We start from the raw sequence: 19,391 nt of genomic DNA, 5'->3' as shown, positions 1-19,391 counted from the left end.
GAGTATATTTATTGGTCTGGGACTCTACCAAACCACAGTAAGAGCCATAATCTCCAAATGGAAAACACTTGGGGCAGCAAGAAATCTTCCTCAGAAGATTTTTTAAATTTTTGCCCGGACTGCCAAAATTACTCTCAAGAGTTGGGGTAAAATCATCCAAGAAGTACCAAGGGATATTAAAAATTATCCAAAGTACTGCAGGCATCTCTTGCCTCAGCAAAAGTCAGTGTTCGTGATTTCAAAATCAGAAACACAAAGGGCAAAAATAGACTTCGTTAACCAAAAAAAAAAAAACAACAAAATAACATAAATGCTCATTTGTGATTTGCCAGGAAGCAGCTGGATCAACCCCAAGCAGTTTGGAATGTATCAGATATGCAGGTGATGTAAATGTAGCACTTTATGAAAGAAATGGGTCCAAATATTTTTGGCAAACACAGCATTCTACAATAGGAACATCATACCAGACCTGGATGGTATGCCACAAGTGAAGACACCATGAATTCTGCTCTGTATCAGAAAATTTTTAAGTAGCACGACCAATCATTTGCTCTCGAGTTTGAGGAGTATTTGGGTCATACATAAAAATAAAGACCCAAAACACCAAATAAAGTCTACATCAGAATGGCTGAAAAGAAGCAATAGAAAATGTTTGGATTGGCCCAGTCAAAGTATAGATTTAAATCCAAGGGTTATGCTATTTTTGGATCTGAAATGAGCTACTCATGCTTTAAAGCCTACCAGTGTTTCAGAATTAAAGTAGCCCTGTAAGGAAAGACTGTAACTGAGTTTAAGGAAGCATTTGGTTGCAATAATTAGTGCAACCAGTCATTAAATGTAAAGGGCAGTTATTTTTTTACATAGTGCCAGTCAGTGCTGGATACCTTTACTCAATAGATGAAATAAGTTAGTTACTTATTTGTTCACTAATGTGCCCTTGTCTAATACAAGATTTTGACTGAAGACCTGAAAAGATTTGGTGACAAAATTTTGCAAAAACAAAGAAAATAGGTAGGAGAAAAATATTGTTATGAACCCTGTGACAAGAGAGGCAGTTGCACACACACCACACAGGTTTGGGCGCTCAGAAGGCTGAGCATATTTACTGTTTTACTTCACAGCAGACAACAGTCAAATCGTTGATCTCTAGTTCACCTATGCACACTTCTCTACTGTTAGAGCCATGGGGAACACTACCAAAGCAATAACAAAGTCATAATTCACTTGCTTTGTCCCTGCTCCCAGAGTACTTAGGATGGTCATGGGCCATACTTTGTCATACACCTTTGAACCAGTAGCCAACTTGTTGTAATCTTGCACATGACTTCTCAAGACCTCCTGACTTATTTGTTTTCACATCCACTCTGCTACTCGTAGTACTTCAGCTTCTCCATCCATCTCCGGTTATCTAAACAGGAACCTCCTCATGAAGGCAGCTCCTTGCTGTCGCCACCTGCCTCCAGAAATGCAGAACTATAACACTCTCCAGAAAAACCATGGTAGTCCTATTTAAAACACCTGTGTCATGGGATGCCCAAACCTTGGATACCACTCCCTACAATGCTTACATTTTTTCGAAATAGACAGAATCCGCAAAGAGTTTGTTGTCAGTCAGGCAACTGGCTCCACTCTGTTAATACCTCAGTCTCCTGCACTAAACACTGTTTTTCACTGGTCACCTGTCCAATTAATATGCACTCTCACTTGCTGGCTGCAACTATACTTTTCCAATGACTGAATTCTTCATATGTAAGTTTTTTAAAGGCTTTTTTGCCTTGGCAAGGTTAGTGTTAAAACCAACTCCAATAGAAATGACATACCTCAAAATAGGCAGCAAAGCACAAAACATTCAAACATTGAAGCAGTGGTTCGCAAAGTTTGGGTGGGTGAGAGAAATTGTAAGGGGCGCCTGAAATAGTGCAACACTTCATTAAGAGAGTATAGAGTGGCAGGATCTAATTGCACACAGTGCATCAGTAGCACCTTGTCACTTTAACAGTTTTATTCTGCCAACTTGTAGATTGTGTTGTTACATTCATCATAGACTAGATTTTTTTTTTTTCAAATTCATGCCTTGGCTCATTCTTGCAAGAATCCTTTAGTATGTATTCAATAATCAGGATGGAGAAGTGGGTCATATTAAACAAAAAAATGAGCAAAAAAAGAAATTAAGAAAATTACATCATCTTAAAGTGACAAATCTAATAGATCAATTTTAATGCTTTGGTCAAGAAGATGATAATAAATGTAAGAAAAATAGGAAGCCCTTATCAGAAGAGTGAAAAAGCACAAATGCAAAGCTGATTTCCTACAGTATAAATTTATATGCTTGCTTATTGAAGGTGAGCCCTATTCCCGTTGTGTTTTGTGGTTAGAGTAGCTCCCCCTTGGCATCTTAAAACACTGTTAAACTCAAGAGACATATAGAAACAAGGCATCACACGCACTCTAAAAAACAATTAATTTTTATTGCAATAATGACAGCAATTTATATGGTTAGTGGGAAATCAGAACTAAAGTAAGGAAAATTTCTGAACAAGCACAAATAGCATTCTTAAAAACCAAGTGTAAAAAGCCTTATATATATGGTGAAAGTCTTTTTCTCCAGCTGCAATTTTAATAAGTAAAATTATGTACAGAGATGAGTTTGCTCACCTGCTTAAAAAAATACCCCTTTCTATGAAATTGTTGAGCAATGCATTGATGGCCTGATATAAGACATTTAGACCAAATGATTAAACAACTCTTTCAGAGTGAAAACAGTTTTGATTAATCAACTGAGAGAATTTTTTTCTGTTGAGATACTAGTTTAATAAATTTCAAGTCAATCAGTTCTTAAAAGAAATAATGTTTAATGGGGGATGGGGCACCAATTATGAACTTAATGTTACAAAGGGTTACAGGATAAAAAGGTTTAAGGACAGCTACATTAAGAGGAAAATAGTATTTACCATGTTTGCAATAACTAGTTTAGTAACAAAGAAATAACTGCTAAGGTACATCACACCATTGTCAAATGTTTGGTTCAAAATTGAAAGCAGAAACTTGGGAGAATTAATTTTCTATTGTTAAATTCTTGGCTCTTCAACTCTGCCTAGGTCACTTGATATGAAAGTAAGGTCCAATGAGTGAAATGTTAAATCAATTTGACAGATAACAGCATAGTGTGATAGCAAAGCTTTTTTCTTATCTAAGTGTTGCGTATAAAAATTAGCCCAGCTGACTTTGTAGTTACAATGTAAACCTTTCTTAACTCTATGACAGTCTTTAATTTAAACATCCTAGTACATTCTGGCAAAACAACTATTGTCTATAATAATTGTATACCTAACTTTTGACTTTACTTGTTTTCTCTGCAGTCTTATTCCATTTTGATGTTTTCACATGGCCTGTACTGTTTATCTGGCTGCAAAATCATTCTTGTATAGTGTTTGAGTACAAATATAGTGGAGCAAATTTTTCTAATTGGTTACATTATGAAGTGGTGGTGTTTTGAAGTGGTGGTGTTTTATATTTCTTTTCCCTTTACCAATAGATTTTGTATATGTTTTTTATTCTATTTAAATTCACTTGTGACAATGTGGTTTTGATATCTTTTCTGGGATCATCTTGGGCTTCTGAGATCACCACCATTTTGTACATGGTTTCCACAGAGTTGTCATTTTTCAGTGCCTCCAACACAATGCTATTTTCCTGTACTCCCTTAGTCTTCTCCATGTTATTAGCATCTGAGGTTTATACCAGTTGGGGTATCAGGGAGTGTTAAGTAGTGCTTAGAACCCTGACCCGTGGCCCAGAAGTGTTTCTAAAGGAAATTAATGTGATCACATTAGTATGTACAGGCTGGGGCTTAAAAAGGACAAGGGTTCAGCTATTGGAAGGTAGGGAGGTTAGATACACAGGACAAAAGGTGTTGCAAGTGAGAAACAGGTAGGTTTTGGTATAGGTTTGAAGTAGAAAAGTGCTGTAAAGACCTGATCAGCTAGAAAGGAGCTTTCACTAGTTAGTCAAGACCTAGAAGGTCAGAAAGTTTATTGTTTTATATTTTGAGTCATTTCTCATGTTCATAAACCAATTTATTTATATTTATTTGGAGTCTGTGCTGCTTTTGTTTTGGCTTGGCATTAGGGCTGGGTATTGTCACATATTTCCAAATTTGATTAAATTCTGATTCACAAGGGCTCAATTCAATTTGATTCTGAGTTCAATTTGATTCAAAATTGATTCAGCTAGTGTATGATGTCAAGGGTTTGAATTACCCTAATATGTTTGTGTTTTATTTTAATAGTTGATGTAAACTATACAGGTAATCCACAAAATATGCATCATTTAATCATAAATTAATGTGGCCCAATGCATATCATTTCAGTTTTTATTTACCAGCTCCTCAGTTGCCTTAAAAGACAATGACAAGCAGTGAATACTGGATTCCAATGTAATTTCATTATAATAAACCCCATTGTAGGTTATTAAAAAGTGAAAACTGAAGTCAGGCAGTCATTTTCAAACCCGCTTAGTCCTGAACAAGGTCGGAGCGTCTGCTGGAGCCTATCCCAGCTAGTATAGTGCGCAAGGAAGGAACAAATCCTGGACAGGGTGCTAGTCCATCGTCGGTTAAGCACACATACACACACCCCAACCACACACTAGGTACAATTTGGGATCACCAGTTTACCTTACCTGTATATCTTTGGACTGTGGAGGGAAACCAGAAGCACCTGGGGAAAACCCATGCTAACAAGGGGAGAAATGCAAACTCCATGCAGGGACTACCTGGGACGTGTACCCTATAAATCAGTATTGTACAAAGGCCCAGGGGTAAGTCTTAAACTATGCCTTTTACCTTAACTTAAAAAGTCAAGTTGCTGATCATCAGTGTTAAGAGAACAGAGGCAAATTAAGGCTTTTTTTACATGTTGGGAACATGTAACACAAAACGAAACTGTAATACATGCTCTGGTGTGAGGCAAGTCCTTTTTGCTATAATAATGTCACCAGAAGTTGAAAATACTCTTTCAGCTGAAATGCAAATTACATGAATGCAAAGATATTGGTTTTTCTGGGAGGCCAAAATGGGATACTCCTCAGCATGCACACTCCACAAGGCCATTGGATTTTGAGAAAGAGGAATAGGTGCAATTTCTCTGTATCTTACAGTTTTTTCCTGTGCTGTGTGAGCTGCAATTTTGGTTGAAAGCAGGACTTCTGATATGTAGGCTCTCCCTACAAGCTCCATGAATACAGAGGACGCCTTTGCCATTTTAGGGATAGTAAGGCTGTTCTCTGTGGGACCAAGGGAGGTGTCTTGTTGCTATTCTGGTCCAATGCTTTCAGCTCCAGCACTGTCACATTTCTGTTGTAGCTGAAAATATTCACAAATAAACATAAACCTGAAAGCTTACTGGGAATATCTTTATTTACTATTAAGTTTAATATTGCCATTATAAAGAAAATACTATTCATCTATTGACAAAAAACAGAATGACAATACAGTTTTACAACTTAGATCTCACTTTCTCCAGCCCTGCAGATTCAGTTTTGAGAAAGTGGACTCAGTCATGCTCAGCCAAGAAAAAAAATGGATCAATGATCTAATGCTGATGCCAAGTAGAGCTTGTCCTTTATCATCACATACCTCAAAAAGAATTCACATATATATAATATTTTTATTTACGTTGGACATGCATGCACACACATAAATTCATGGATGTATCCAAATCAATATATTGATGTTTTAAATATGTAATTTATGAAATGGATTTATAACAAATAGTTATTTCCTTTTTTGCTTTTAATTTAAATTCAGATGCCACTGTGTTTTAGAACTGTCTCAGTCTAGCATGCCTCTGTTGTAACAGTATTACTGGTCAAGTTAAGTAAACTTACCTGGAATTCAAGTTGCATTTGCAATTACATTGCAATATGTCAGAATCGGTCAAGCAATCGTGTGACAGATGGAATTTTGAGGGCAACTTGTGAGATCAAATTCAAGGTGTGTTCAAAACACCTGGTGTGAAATATCTCCAACAAATCCACAGTGCGTATCATGTTTGCTGCATTATCAGAGATGATGACTGGATTTTTATCTTTAAGGTCCCACATGTTTAATGCATCAGTCAGCACTGCAGCAAGATTACTTACTATGTGGCTGGTGTACATAATTGTAGTCTGCAAAGCATGCAAAATGAGTTGCCATGAATCATTTATGTAATGTTGCATGTTGGTAATACATACTATGAATCCATTGTTTTCAATGACACTATATTACCATACATCTTTACAGATAAAAGTCACAATTGACTCTGTTATTTTTTGGGTGCGCAGTGAATTTGTTGTTTCCCAAAATTAAAGTAGCAACTGAAACAAAGACGATTTGCTACCTGTTGTTAGAAATGCAGGAAAAATTGCAAGAGACACTAGACACAATAACAAAAGACAAGACAAGGAAATGTTTCTAAGAATGGATGAAGTGCTAGGACAAGTGTATTGTATCTAAAGGGGAGTATTTTGACAATGACTAAAATGAAATTGTTGTAAGTTGTATAATAAAGTTTATTTTAAAAAATCTAGAAATTTTTAGGTCCACTCTCATGTTGACATAAAAGTCGTAGCACAAGACAGACAAGAGAATATAACACAGAAAAAGCTTGCAGGTCTTTGTTAGTTCAGAGATTTCCTTTATAAGCTTATTTGTTTAGTATGTCATATTTGGCATGACATCAGAGTTAGTCAACTCTCTCTTGCTCTAATGCACAGCTGTGAGTGAGAGAAGACTAAACTGTTATGTTGCAACTCAAGGCTATTTGTCTCCAGTTGAGTTAAAAGTTTATAGAACATAGAAGTTTACCTGACACGGTTAAAGCCTTGTAATAGTAACAGTCAAACATAAGAAAGCATGTTCTTAGCCGGCTGTTATTTATTAGCTTCTTATACCTGTAATTTATCTTGCACACTTAGAAATGAGTGCCATTGCTCTGGTTTCAACTAAAGAGCTATAGACTGTATTCTTTGCCGCATGGTCATTGTCTGTAATGTGGTTTTATCTTTTTTAGTTTGGCTTTTGACTCTTTTCTGTGTCTTCTGACACTTTTTAAGGAGAAATGTGACTTTTTCTGACACAAGATGTTAGACATTAATATTCTCTTCTTGAAGTATGGCTTCCACTCATAGACAGGGTTCAGCTACTGGCACAGAGCATCATATTGCAGGAGTAGATCCTGTAGGTGGTTGAGGATACCAAACTAAAAGGCTCTGTAGAGAATAAATTCAAAATAATGAATACAGAAAATCAGCTGGTATTTTTTTGTCTGTTTTACAGGTCCTGCAATTCCTGTAGGTGTAGATGTGCAGGTAGAAAGCTTGGACAGCATTTCTGAAGTTGATATGGTAAGTATGTAAAAAGAAATATTTCTTTTCCTGCCCCTAACAAGCCTACTTAAGTAATACCTTCAAAATGACTTTTTCTTAATACTTTGCAAGTCAAAAGCTATAGTCCTGTTTGATGTGTAATACTGAAATAATCCATAGAGTTAAAATACTTCAAGTTGACCTTACTAGAGATGGTAATGAATTTTTTTTTACACAATTTATTAAATTAATATATTTGTTTTAAACAATTTGGAAAGTAACATTAAAAAAAATCTAAAAAAAAGATATATTCTAGTACAGAAACAGATTTTTGGGTATTTTAAAGCTTGAGTAAATAGAGCACTTCATTAGGGGATTTTATATAAATAGGCAATTATTCACACTGATTGTGCACACTCACGAGGAGAAGCCAGTTTTGTGAGCTCCACATAGGATTTTCTGTTTAGCTTCCTTTTTAAGTTTATGATAGGTTCTGTTAAGGATTTTTTAAACCCTGATGCTCGTTTATTTATTTTTCTTGCTGTTACTGCTAATGTTTTTGATAACCAGAGGTGTGTAATAATATGTTATATTGAGTCCATTACTTGAACTTATGTAAATTTCTGAAAAAATAGGACTTTTCAGAGTAATGTTTTGCAGTGATACTTCTTATTTTTACTTGCATACCTTTCTAATGAAAAAAATGTTCTTTTACTTTTGTCTTAGTTCAGAATGAGTCTCACCCCACATTTTGTATTTATATTATTTGTACTTAATTGTTTTATTTTTTCTCATTATATTTTAGTTTTAATTTTGTTAATTTGTTTTCCTTAATGTTGAATTATCCTTTGTTAATTTCATTTGTTTATTTTTTTCCCAATTATTTCCGTAATTGTGTAATTTATAGTTTAAGCTTCTAAGGCCTAAGCAATTTTTTTCTGGTGTTTTGCAGTGTTTTTGCATTCTGCCTGTTTATTGCAAGAAACTGGAATTTTACCCCAAGTGTTACATATCATTTTTTTCAGCAGAACTTTCACTTTTTAAAGATAACTAGTAGAACCATGTATATATTACAGTTTAGCTAAAAATGGTGTCTAAATAGCCAAAAACTGGTCAAACATCTTTCAGATTTTCAGTTCTCCATTGAAAAATACAATAGATCTAACAATTGTGGGAAAATAAAACTGCAAACACATGCCTTCAGCATGTTTTCCTATCTCACTCAACATTTTTCACTTAAAACTCAAGGGATTATGTACGTTTATTTGTTATATCAGAAAATCTGAAAATTATTTACATGTCCAACCGTTCAAAATGGTTCCTGTCCAGAATGAGACAAAGTGGCACATTGCATTCCTTGCATTGCCAAGTGGTTTCCTGCAGCATTGCTTTCTCCCAGATGTGGCCTTTGTACTGGGACCAGTGATAGTATAAACTCCAACAAATATATGGACAGAGTGTATTTGATTGGGAGGAATCTGCAGAGACACGCCACATTATTGAGCTTCTGAATCCTCCACACAGTTTTTGTGTTTCATTGGCTCTTTGTCCTTTGCTTTGCAGATCTCATTGTGAAACATATAAAAATGATGTTAGCAATGTCAATAAAATGTTCAAATAAATTGCAATACAATATTAGAATTATGGAGTGGCTGGTGTAATACTAAATATATTTATCCAAAAGGTCAGACCTTCTCATGTGCATATTGCACTGAATTACTGGTTTCTGACATGGAAATGTCATTTACAGCTAGCTCACTTTTATTCATCACCCTTTATTCTCTTTTGTACTGTGTCCCATAAATGGCATTAATGTATAGTATTTATAAAAATTCTGACGTATATGTGTGAGACAATGCAAATAAAATATTTTAGGTGTTTACTTATCTTCAAATAGATTCAAACCTCCAGAAAATGCAATTACTTATTCAATGCCAGACTATCTAGTTATGGCAAACTGTCAGCAAAATCATCATCATCATTACCAAAATAGCAGTTCTTGTTTGGTGGTAAATTCTTTTAGCCATGCTATATCAATAACTCCACACACCTTATCAGTCTCTTTGCACTTTATCAGTCAAAACCATTTAAATTAATGATGATCCATTTATTCTGTAGTAATTCCCTTCCTTTTCCTGATGAATAGTTTACTCTGTGGTAATATGAGCCCTTTTCCTGATCTCTAAAACATGTAGGCGAAACAGAGGATGATGCAGAGCTATACAAAAGCTGATTCTACCTGAAGACTCAGTGATTGGAAACACCTCTAACTTATGTTCATATAGCTTACCTTTGGTTGGTCTATGAAGTCAACTCAGGGTGTGATTGGTTCTCCAAAATGTCATTCTTACAATGTTTTTTACAGGAAATCTATATATGAAGTCCATATGTACAGTTACACATTTTAAACACTTTTTTTTAAAGTGCTTTAAAAAAAGCACTGCATACACTGTTTTTTTTAGTCCAAATTCAGCTAGTGAATCTGTCATTAAGGTAAGGAGGTTGGCAGGATCAATTAATAAACTTTCCTTAAATTATGGCTTTCTGAAGGTGAAACCTAGTAATAAGATGTTTAATTAAAAATGTGTGAATATCATTTGCTAAAGCAATCTTTGTGACCAAATTACATTTAAAAGCCTTAAAATATAACACATTTTCTAAGTGCATCACAAGCTGTATATCTACAGTATTTGGAAAATGGACATATATAATTTATTTTATAGCATAGGTGTAAATAAGTGTATTTTATTGAAAATGATTAATGATGTTTTTCCAGTATTAAGTCATAAAACAGGTAATCGTCCAGATTTAGGCACATTCAGTCATATCAATCAATTCAATTATGTAGGGAAAATATGCAAATTCAATGCAGACTTTGAACAGGATAGCAATCAAATCTGAACTACCTGTGATGTTTGATAGAAATGCTAGCTCTACCCTATCTCTTCATCATTGTTATAATATCTGTACTAAACATCCTGATTAAAAAAGAAGAGGGGAGAGATGTGCCTTGAGGCAGAAGGAGAGGGGGAAGGTAAAGGGAGTGGAACTAAGTAGGAACTTTGAATGTTGGCAGTATGACTGTGTAAGGGGAGATAGGTAGCTGATGTGATGGAGAGAAGGAAGGTTGATATATTGTGCATTCAAGAGACTAAATGGAAGGGGAGCAAGTGGATTGGAGGTGGATTCAAATTGTTCTATCATGGTGTGGATTGGAGGAGAAATGGGGTAGGGGTTATTCTGAAGGAACAGTATGTCAAGAGTGTTTTGGAGGTGAAATGAGTGTCAGACAGAGTGGTAATTATGAAGCTGGAAATTGAAGGTGTGATGGTGAATGTTTTTAGTATATATGCCCCGCAAGCTGGATGTGCGATGGATGAGAAAGAAGATTTCTGGAGTGAGTTAGATGAAGTGATAGACTGTGTACCCATGGGACAGAGAGTGGTGATTGGAGTGGATTTCAATGGACATGTTGGTGAACAGAACAGATGAGATGAGGTGATTGGTAGGTATGGTGTCAAGGAGAGGAATGAAGAAGGTCAGATGATAGTGGATTTTATTAATAGAACAGACATGGCTGTGGTGAATACGTATTTTACAAAGAGGGAGGAACATAGGGTAATGTACAAGAGTGGAGGAAGATGTACACAGGTAGATTACATCCTATGCAGAAGAGTCAATCTGAAGGAGACTGAAGACTGCAAAGTGGTGGCAGGGGAAAGTGTAGTTAGGCAGCATAGGATGATAGGTCTGTACAATGATGTTGGAGACCAAGATAAGTAGGAGAGTGTGGGCAGAGCCAAGGATCAAATGGTGGAAGTTGAAAAAGGAAGACTGCAAGGTTGAGTTCAGGGAGGAGGTAAGACAGGCACTGGGTTGCAGTAAAGAGTTACCAGATAGCTGAGCAACAACAGCAGAAGTAGTAAGGGTGACAGCAAGAAGGATGCTTGGGGTGACATCTGGACAGAGGAAGGAGGAAAAGGAAACCTGCTGGTGGAATGGGGAAGTACAGGTTAGTATACAGAGGAAGAGGTTGGTGAAGAAGCAGTGGGATAGAGAGATGCAGAAAGTAGTACAATAAGATATGGCTTAAGGTGAAGAGAGAGGTGGCAAAGGCTAAAGAAAAGGTGTATGATGAGTTGTGTGAGAGGGTGAGCACTAAGGACAGAGAAAAGGACCTGTACCGACTGGCTAGACAGAGGGACCAAGCTGGGAAAGATGTGCAGCAGGTTAGGGTGATAAAGGCTAAAGATGGACGTACTCACAGACTAGGAGGGTTTGTTGAGCAGATGGAAAGAGTACTTTGAGAGGCTGATATATGAATTGAATGAGAGAGTGAGAAGGTTGGATGATGTGGCAATAGTGAATCAGGAAGTGAAATGGATTAGCAAGGAGGAAGTAAGGACAGCTATGAAGAGGGTGAAGAATGGAAAGGCTGTTGGTCCAGATGACATACCTGTGGAAGCATGGAGGTGTTTAGGAGGGATGGCAGTGGAGTTTTTAACCAGATTGTTTAATGGAATCTTGGAAAGTGAGAGGAAGCCTGAGGAGTGGAGAAGTGTACTGGTTCCGATTTTTAAAAATAAGGGGGATGTGCAGAGCTGTAATAACTACAGGGGGATAAAATTGATGAGCCACAGCATGAAGTTATGTGAAAAAGTAGTGGAAGCCAAGTTAAGAAGGGAGGTGATGATTAGTGAGCAGCAGTATGGTTTCATGCCAGGAAAGAGCACCACAGATGTGATGTTTGCTCTGACGGTGTTGATGGAGAAATATAGAGAAGGCCAGAAGGAGCTGCATTGTGTCTTTGTGAACCTGGAGAAAGCATATGACAGGGTGCCTTGAGAGGAGTTGTAGTATTGTATGTGGAGGTTGGGAGTGCCAAAGAAGTATGTAAGAGTTGTACAGAATATTTATAAGGGAAGTGTGACAGCGGTGAGATCTGCAGTAGGAGTGACGGATGCATTCAAGGTGGAAGTGGGATTACATCAAGGATTGCCTCTGAGGCCTTTCTTACTTGCAAAGGTGATGGACAAGTTGACAGATGAGATTAGACAGGAGTCCCCGTGGACTATGATGTTTGCTGATGACATTGTGATCTGTAGCGAGAGTAGGAAGCAGGTTGAGGAGACCCTGGAGCAGTGGAGATATGCTCTAGTGAGGAGAGGAATGAAGGTCAGTAGGAACAAGACAGAATACATGTGTGTAAATGATGAGAAGGTCAGTAGAATGGTGAGGATGCAAGGAATAGAGTTGGCGAAGGTGGATGAGTTTAAATACTTGCGATCAGTAGAGAGTGACGAGGATTGTGGAAAAGAGGTACAAAAAAGAGAGTGCAGGCAGGGTATAATGGGTGGAGAAGAGTGTCAGGAGTAATTTGTGACAGACGGGTATCAGCAAAGAGTGAAAGGGAAGGTATTAAGGACGGTAGTGAGACCAGCTATGTTATATTGTCTGGAGACTATGGCACTGACCAGAAAACAGAAGACAAAACTGGAGGTGGCAGAGTTAAAGATGCTAAGATTTGCACTGGGTGTGACGAGGATGGATAGGATTAGAAATGAGTACATTAGAGGGTCAGCTCAGGTTGGACGGTTTGGAGACAAAGCCAGAGAGGTGAGATTGCGTTGGTTTGGACATGTGCAGAGGAGAGACGCTGGGTATATTGGGAAAGGATGCTAAGCATAGAGCTGCCAGGCAAGAGGAAAAGAGGAAGGTCTAAGCGAAGGTTTATGAATGTGGTGAGAGAGGACATGCAGGTGATGGGTGTAACACAACAAGATGCAGAGGACAAGAAAATATGGAAAAAGATGATCCGCTGTGGCAACCCCTAACGGGAGCAGCCGAAAGAAGAAGAAGAATGCTGTATGTTAAAGTGTTTGAAACTTCTTTTTGTTGAAACACAAAGTATTTTACGTTTTTTACAACTGAACCTTTTGAAAAGATTTGCAAACTTTGTTGGAAAAATTTGTAAGGTGATATCTGTAAAATGCATTAAACACTACTTAGTGTTGTTGTTTAATGTTTATCATTTTAATCAGTATTTTGAATTTTCCAGTTTTATTGGATGTAGTACATTTAATTTATTGAAAAATTTACTGTATTTTTAAAGGATTGAAAATCTTACCATTGTTATAGTTTCAGCATGTCAAAAGCCTAAATTAAAGTAACCTGAGTACTTTAGTAGCATGTTTGACATGATACATTTTTACTTTCACTCAAGTAGTACTTTTGCTTACTGTAGGTAGTAATTTTTTTAAGCAACAGTACTTTTAATTGAGTATCAGTTTGGACTACCCTACCCACCTCTGTTGATGACTGAGCAGCGTGTTTTGTGCATAAGATTTTTTAAATATATGCATGATGGTCTTTATAATAATGATGATCAATTTTTGGTACACTACACACTTTCTGGACATACAGTTTACTTTTACAAATATGTACAGTGCATCCGGAAAGTATTCACAGCGCATCACTTTTTCCACATTTTGTTATGTTACAGCCTTATTCCAAAATGGATTAAATTCATTTTTTTCCTCAGAATTCTACACACAACACCCCATAATGACAACGTGAAAAAAGTTTACTTGAGGTTTTTGCAAATTTATTAAAAATAAAAAAACTGAGAAATCCCATGTACATAAGAATTCACAGCCTTTGCTCAATACTTTGTTGATGCACCTTTGGCAGCAATTACAGCCTCAAGTCTTTTTGAATATGATGCCACAAGCTTGGCACACCTATCCTTGGCCAGTTTCGCCCATTCCTCTTTGCAGCACCTCTCAAGCTCCATCAGGTTGGATGGGAAGCGTCGGTGCACAGCCATTTTAAGATCTCTCCAGAGATGTTCAATCAGATTCAAGTCTGGGCTCTGGCTGGGCCACTCAAGGACATTCACAGAGTTGTCCTGAAGCCACTCCTTTGATATCTTGGCTGTGTGCTTAGGGTCGTTGTCCTGCTGAAAGATGAACCGTCGCCCCAGTCTGAGGTCAAGAGCGCTCTAGAGCAGGTTTTCATCCAGGATGTCTCTGTACATTGCTGCAGTCATCTTTCCCTTTATCCTGACTAGTCTCCCAGTTCCTGCCACTGAAAAACATCCCCACAGCATGATGCTGCCAGCACCATGCTTCACTGTAGAGATGGTGCCAGGTTTCCTCCAAATGTGACGCCTGGCATTCACACCAAAGAGTTCAATCTTTGTCTCATCAGACCAGAGAATTTTCTTTCTCATGGTCTGAGAGTCCTTCAGGTGCCTTTTGGCAAACTCCTGGTGGGCTGCCATGTGCCTTTTACTAAGGAGTGGCTTCCGTCTGGCCACTCTACCATACAGGCCTGATTGGTGGATTGCTGCAGAGATGGTTGTCCTCCTGGAAGGTTCTCCTCTCTCCACAGAGGACCTCTGGAGCTCTGACAGAGTGACCATCGGGTTCTTGGTCACCTCCCTGACTAAGACCCTTCTCCCCTGATCGCTCAGTGTAGATGGCCGGCCAGCTCTAGGAAGAGTCCTGGTGGTTTCAAACTTCTTCCACTTACGGATGATGGAGGCCACTATGCTCATTGGGACCTTCAAAGCAGCAGAAAATTTTCTGTACCCTTCCCCAAATTTGTGCCTCGAGACAATCCTGTCTCGGAGGTCTACAGACAATTCCTTCGACTACATGCTTGGTTTGTGCTCTGACATGAACTGTCAACTGTGGAACCTTATATAGACAGGTGTGTGCCTTTCTAAATCATGTCCAATCAACTGAATTTACCACAGGTGGACTCCAATTAAGCTGCAGAAACATCTCAAGGATGATCAGGGGAAACCGGATGCACCTGAGCTCAATTTCGAGCTTCACGGCAAAGGCTGTGAATACTTATGTACATGTGCTTTCTCAATTTTTTCATTTTTAATAAATTTGCAAAAACCTCAAGTAAACTTTTTTCACATTGTCATTATGGGTTGTTGTATGTAGAATTCTGAGGAAAAAAATGAATTTAATCCATTTTGGAATAAGGCTGTAACATAACAAAATGTGGAAAAAGTGATGCGCTGTGAATACTTTCCGGATGCACTGTATTTAGCAGTTTGTGATTTCCTGTTCAAATGAAATCCACTTTTGAATCAAGTAATGATAATGGTCGATAAATTTCTGGTAAAAAAGACCACAGGATCATTTGAAAATTAGCAAGATCCTGTTTGGTTTCATTCCCTGGATGGGAACAATAGATGTGATGTTTGCTGTTAGTCAAATATAAGAAAAGCTTAAGTGTCGAGGGAAAGAAGCTGCATATTGCATTTATAGATATGGAGAAGGCATCTGATAGAGTGCCATTAGAGGTGGTGAGATGGGCATTGAGAGAGTTAAGGTGGGTGTTGAAGAATTGTTAGTGTCTGTGGTGATAGCAGAGTGTGAGGATGCTTAAAACGGTGGTCAGGACAGAGAATGACAATGGTCAAAGTTTTGAAGTGATAGTAGGACTGTACCTGTGTCTGTTTTGAGTTTGTTTCTTTTCATGATAGTGAGATAAGGTGTGACCAGAGAAGTGAATAAAGTATTTTCATTGGAGCTTTTGTATTCCATTGGTATTGGTTTGGGTTACAGAAATGAATGAAGGAAAAGATGCTGAAATGGAAAGCTATTTTGGAAGTGGAATGCCTCAAGGTAAATGCAGGAAAAAACAAGGTGATGGTTGAAGGCAAAGGGCCAAGATGTGGAAGAGCTGCATGGCGTATGCAGTGGAGGTATTAGGAGAGACTTTTTAGAATACAGGGTTTGTTAAAAATGTGTGCATAAAAGGTATAAAGGGGTGAAGGGAAGTCTACAAGTGTCAAAGGCAATATTTGTTTGTAGAAAAGTTTGTGAGACGAGTGCGGAATACTTGTTTAGTATGTGTAAATTTAGGTAACAGTAATTGAATTGTTATGAAAACAGTAGGGAAGCTGTGCTGCATGGGTGCCATTTTGAATGCAGACCAAGGTTCAGACACAGCAGTGGTAAGCAGTATCATAATTGCATGTAAAAATCTGCAAAAGCTGTCCCTCATTCTGACTTCTAAATTAGCCTCTCTAGTACTAAAAGGTAATGTTTATGTAAGCTATGTAAAGAGAAGTGTTCTGTATGGGAGTGAGACATGAATGGTGAAATTAGAGCCTAAAGCAATGCTTGAAAGAATACACATGTGAATGATCAGGGTCCTCATGTATAACGCCATGCATAGAACTCACACTATAACATGGCGTAAGCACAAAAACGGGAATGTGCGTACGCACAGAAAAATCCAGATGCAGGAATCTGTGCTTACGCAAATTTTCACGTTCTTCCACTACATACTGTAAATCCCGATCAGCGTGAAAAGTAACGCACGTGCACGCGTCTTCTGTCCCGCCCCAACTCCTCCTAGAATTATGCCTCTTTGAATATGCAAATCGATATAAATAGCCTTCTGTGAAAAGACAATGGGAAAAGCACGGGAGAAAATATAAGAATTTCAGCGAATACCAAGTGGAGGCAAAGGAAAAACGTACTATTTGTTGGTTTAAACAGTGGTATAATCAACAAAAGAAAGTTGATCGAGTGACATAGCGTCGGAGAAACTCAAAAGCTCAAGTTCACAAAGTCGCACAGTGCCCGAAATAAAAAAGAAGTTGTCACATATCAAAGTCTGCGTGAAAAGGCGACTCGTAGCGGACTGTCTGAGTGTCATATGAAAGCTTATTAGGGTACAGAGAAAAAAAATAGGCACACAGTGGGAAAAAAGCACGAAATGTCAACTTTAATCTCGAAATTTCCACTTTAATCACGTAGTTTATTTTGTCATTAAAGTAGAACATCATGAACTTAATCTTAAAATCGTTTATTTTACTAGTTTCTCAAATCCCATTGTAACTAAAGTAGCACGTTAAATGCTTTGTTCTGTGTTTGATCTTCTATGTGCTCTATGTGTGTGAATTACTACGTGCTTCCGTTCTCTCTCTTTCTCCAACAGGACACAGAATCCATTACATTCGTGATATTACAGCTCTCTGAATAATTAAAATACTGAGATGTATACGTGATATCTTTTTCATGATGATAGGAATGAAAACATGTTATTAAACATGGGAACACGGTGGCGCAGTGATTGTTCATATGTCACGCAAGAGGCTTGCTGTGCCATGCGTGACCTTCGATGAAATAATTTATTACACAAGTACTGTCTCTTTCAAACGTACTAACCTCCAATTCCTGTCCTTACTTTTCTTTCTCCAAATACCCATTCGCCACACAATCAGCTCTGTAATAGACGTTAAGCCATCTGTAAGCTTAGAACGCCGATTCTTCAAAACTTTTAAGGAACATTGAAATATCTTCATAGTACATGTTTAATTATTCTATCCGTCTATCCTTCCAGTGTCGCGTCAGCACCAGCAATAATACAGCGCAAGGCAGGAGCTATCTGTGAACTAGCTAGAGCTGCGGCACCGTGTCCTCACATGTTTAATTATTAACAATACAGATTATTTAAATTAAGTCATCATAGTGAAATTAAATTAAGTATCGTCATCATACGCGTTTTATAAAGTGGCGCAGGTTGTGCAATATTATAACTCTAGTGCAAGTTTACAGTAGGGTAATTGTACTTATAAGTACAAATAGTTCTACAAGGAACACTTGATTGAGTGCGTTTATAGTTTTTGGGATGAAACTATTTCTGAAATGCGAGGTCCGTACAGGAAAGGCTTTGACGTGTTTTGCCGTGGCTGAGGCAGCGTGTGCTTGAAACTGTATACCGATAATTCTCTTTCCGATCAGCTGCTGCTGTGATTCCCCACTCAGATACAGTGATATAAATACTCTGAGTGGCGCAGTGAGAGTAGTATGGAAAAAGATGATCCGCTGTGGCAACCCTTAAAGGGAGCAGCTGAAAGAAGAAGAAGATGCAGTGAGAGTAACAATGCTAAAGCAGTTATGGTATTTGGAATATTATGGCTATTCCCAGGACCATTATATTGCTACAGGTTAATTACAATCAGATGCATTACACTAATAAACAATATGCAGTTAATTTCAGTGTATTTATAAAGCCGCGTCAGGAATGTGGGTCTAAGAAAGAAAGGATAACCACACAGGAACAGTAGCACTGCTTTGACGCTGGGTGCCGCCAGTCTGCAAAACCGAGCGGAGAAATTGCATACGCCAGGGTATGAGGTACCATGGAAATGTGCATGGCTTTACGCCAAGTTTAGGTTTTATACATCGCGATTTGAGCGTGGAAACATTTGTACGCAACATTTCTGTGCGTACGCACCGTTTAAGCATGAGGCCCCAGATAATTTTGAGGAATGTCACGGAGTGAGAAGTGGATGAATGTTGAGTTAAGAGAAAGACCTGATGTGGAAGTAATAGGTATTGTACTGGGAGAAATAGACTAAGATGCTTTGAGCATATCCCAAAGCTAAGGTACAACTCTAGAATTACCCAGTCTAAGTGAGCTTTGGGGATGGGGGAGGGCAGCGGTGTGCATGAGGGTTGTGATTGTGATAGATTGCTTTCTGTCCTTTGCTACCAACATAGGCTTCATCAGTCTGTACTGGAGAAAGTGGATTCATAAAGTTTAAACTGCACTCTGTGGGCTTGTTAATCCTTAAGTAAGCATTGCCAGGGAAGCCATGAGCAGTCAGCAGATCTATAGAAGCATAGTAGAGCTGCAAGTACCTGTAAAAGATGGAGAATGTGTGAAAAGCAAAGATTTGTTAAGACAAAGACTGACATTTAAGCTGGAAATAACAGGTAGTTTTGATCTTTTCGTGATTCAAGAGTATACAGTAGACCATTCATTGTTCACCAAATGATTTTCCATTAAGACCTGAGTACAGGCCAGTAATATATACCTCCATTTATGCAATTATCAGTATGAACAAGTTGTGGGATAGGCTCCAGCAGGCCCCCATGATCCTGTTCAGGACTAAGTTGGTTAGAAAATGTCTGAGTAACTGACTGACTGTACAGCATGATTTGATCCACATAATGGCTTCTAAATTGGCACATTTCTTCAAGAGAGTTGAAAGTGTCACTGCT

General features: G+C 38.0%; 1 protein-coding gene across 1 annotated transcript in view; it reads left to right on the top strand.

The window, feature by feature from the left end:
• LOC114648483 (gamma-aminobutyric acid receptor subunit rho-2-like) overlaps positions 1–19,391 on the top strand; it is a 105,306-nt gene that overhangs the window by 51,472 nt on the left and 34,443 nt on the right. The window contains exon 3 of the mRNA XM_028797540.2: positions 7,319–7,386. Coding sequence (XP_028653373.1) covers positions 7,319–7,386 — 68 coding nt within the window. The remainder of the gene's footprint in view (positions 1–7,318; positions 7,387–19,391) is intronic.

Source organism: Erpetoichthys calabaricus, chromosome 3 (assembly GCF_900747795.2).
Source record: "Erpetoichthys calabaricus chromosome 3, fErpCal1.3, whole genome shotgun sequence".
In the NCBI taxonomy this organism is placed as follows: domain Eukaryota; kingdom Metazoa; phylum Chordata; class Cladistia; order Polypteriformes; family Polypteridae; genus Erpetoichthys; species Erpetoichthys calabaricus.
Note: the sequence above shows the minus strand (reverse complement) of the source record. Positions and strands in the feature narration are given on the sequence as shown.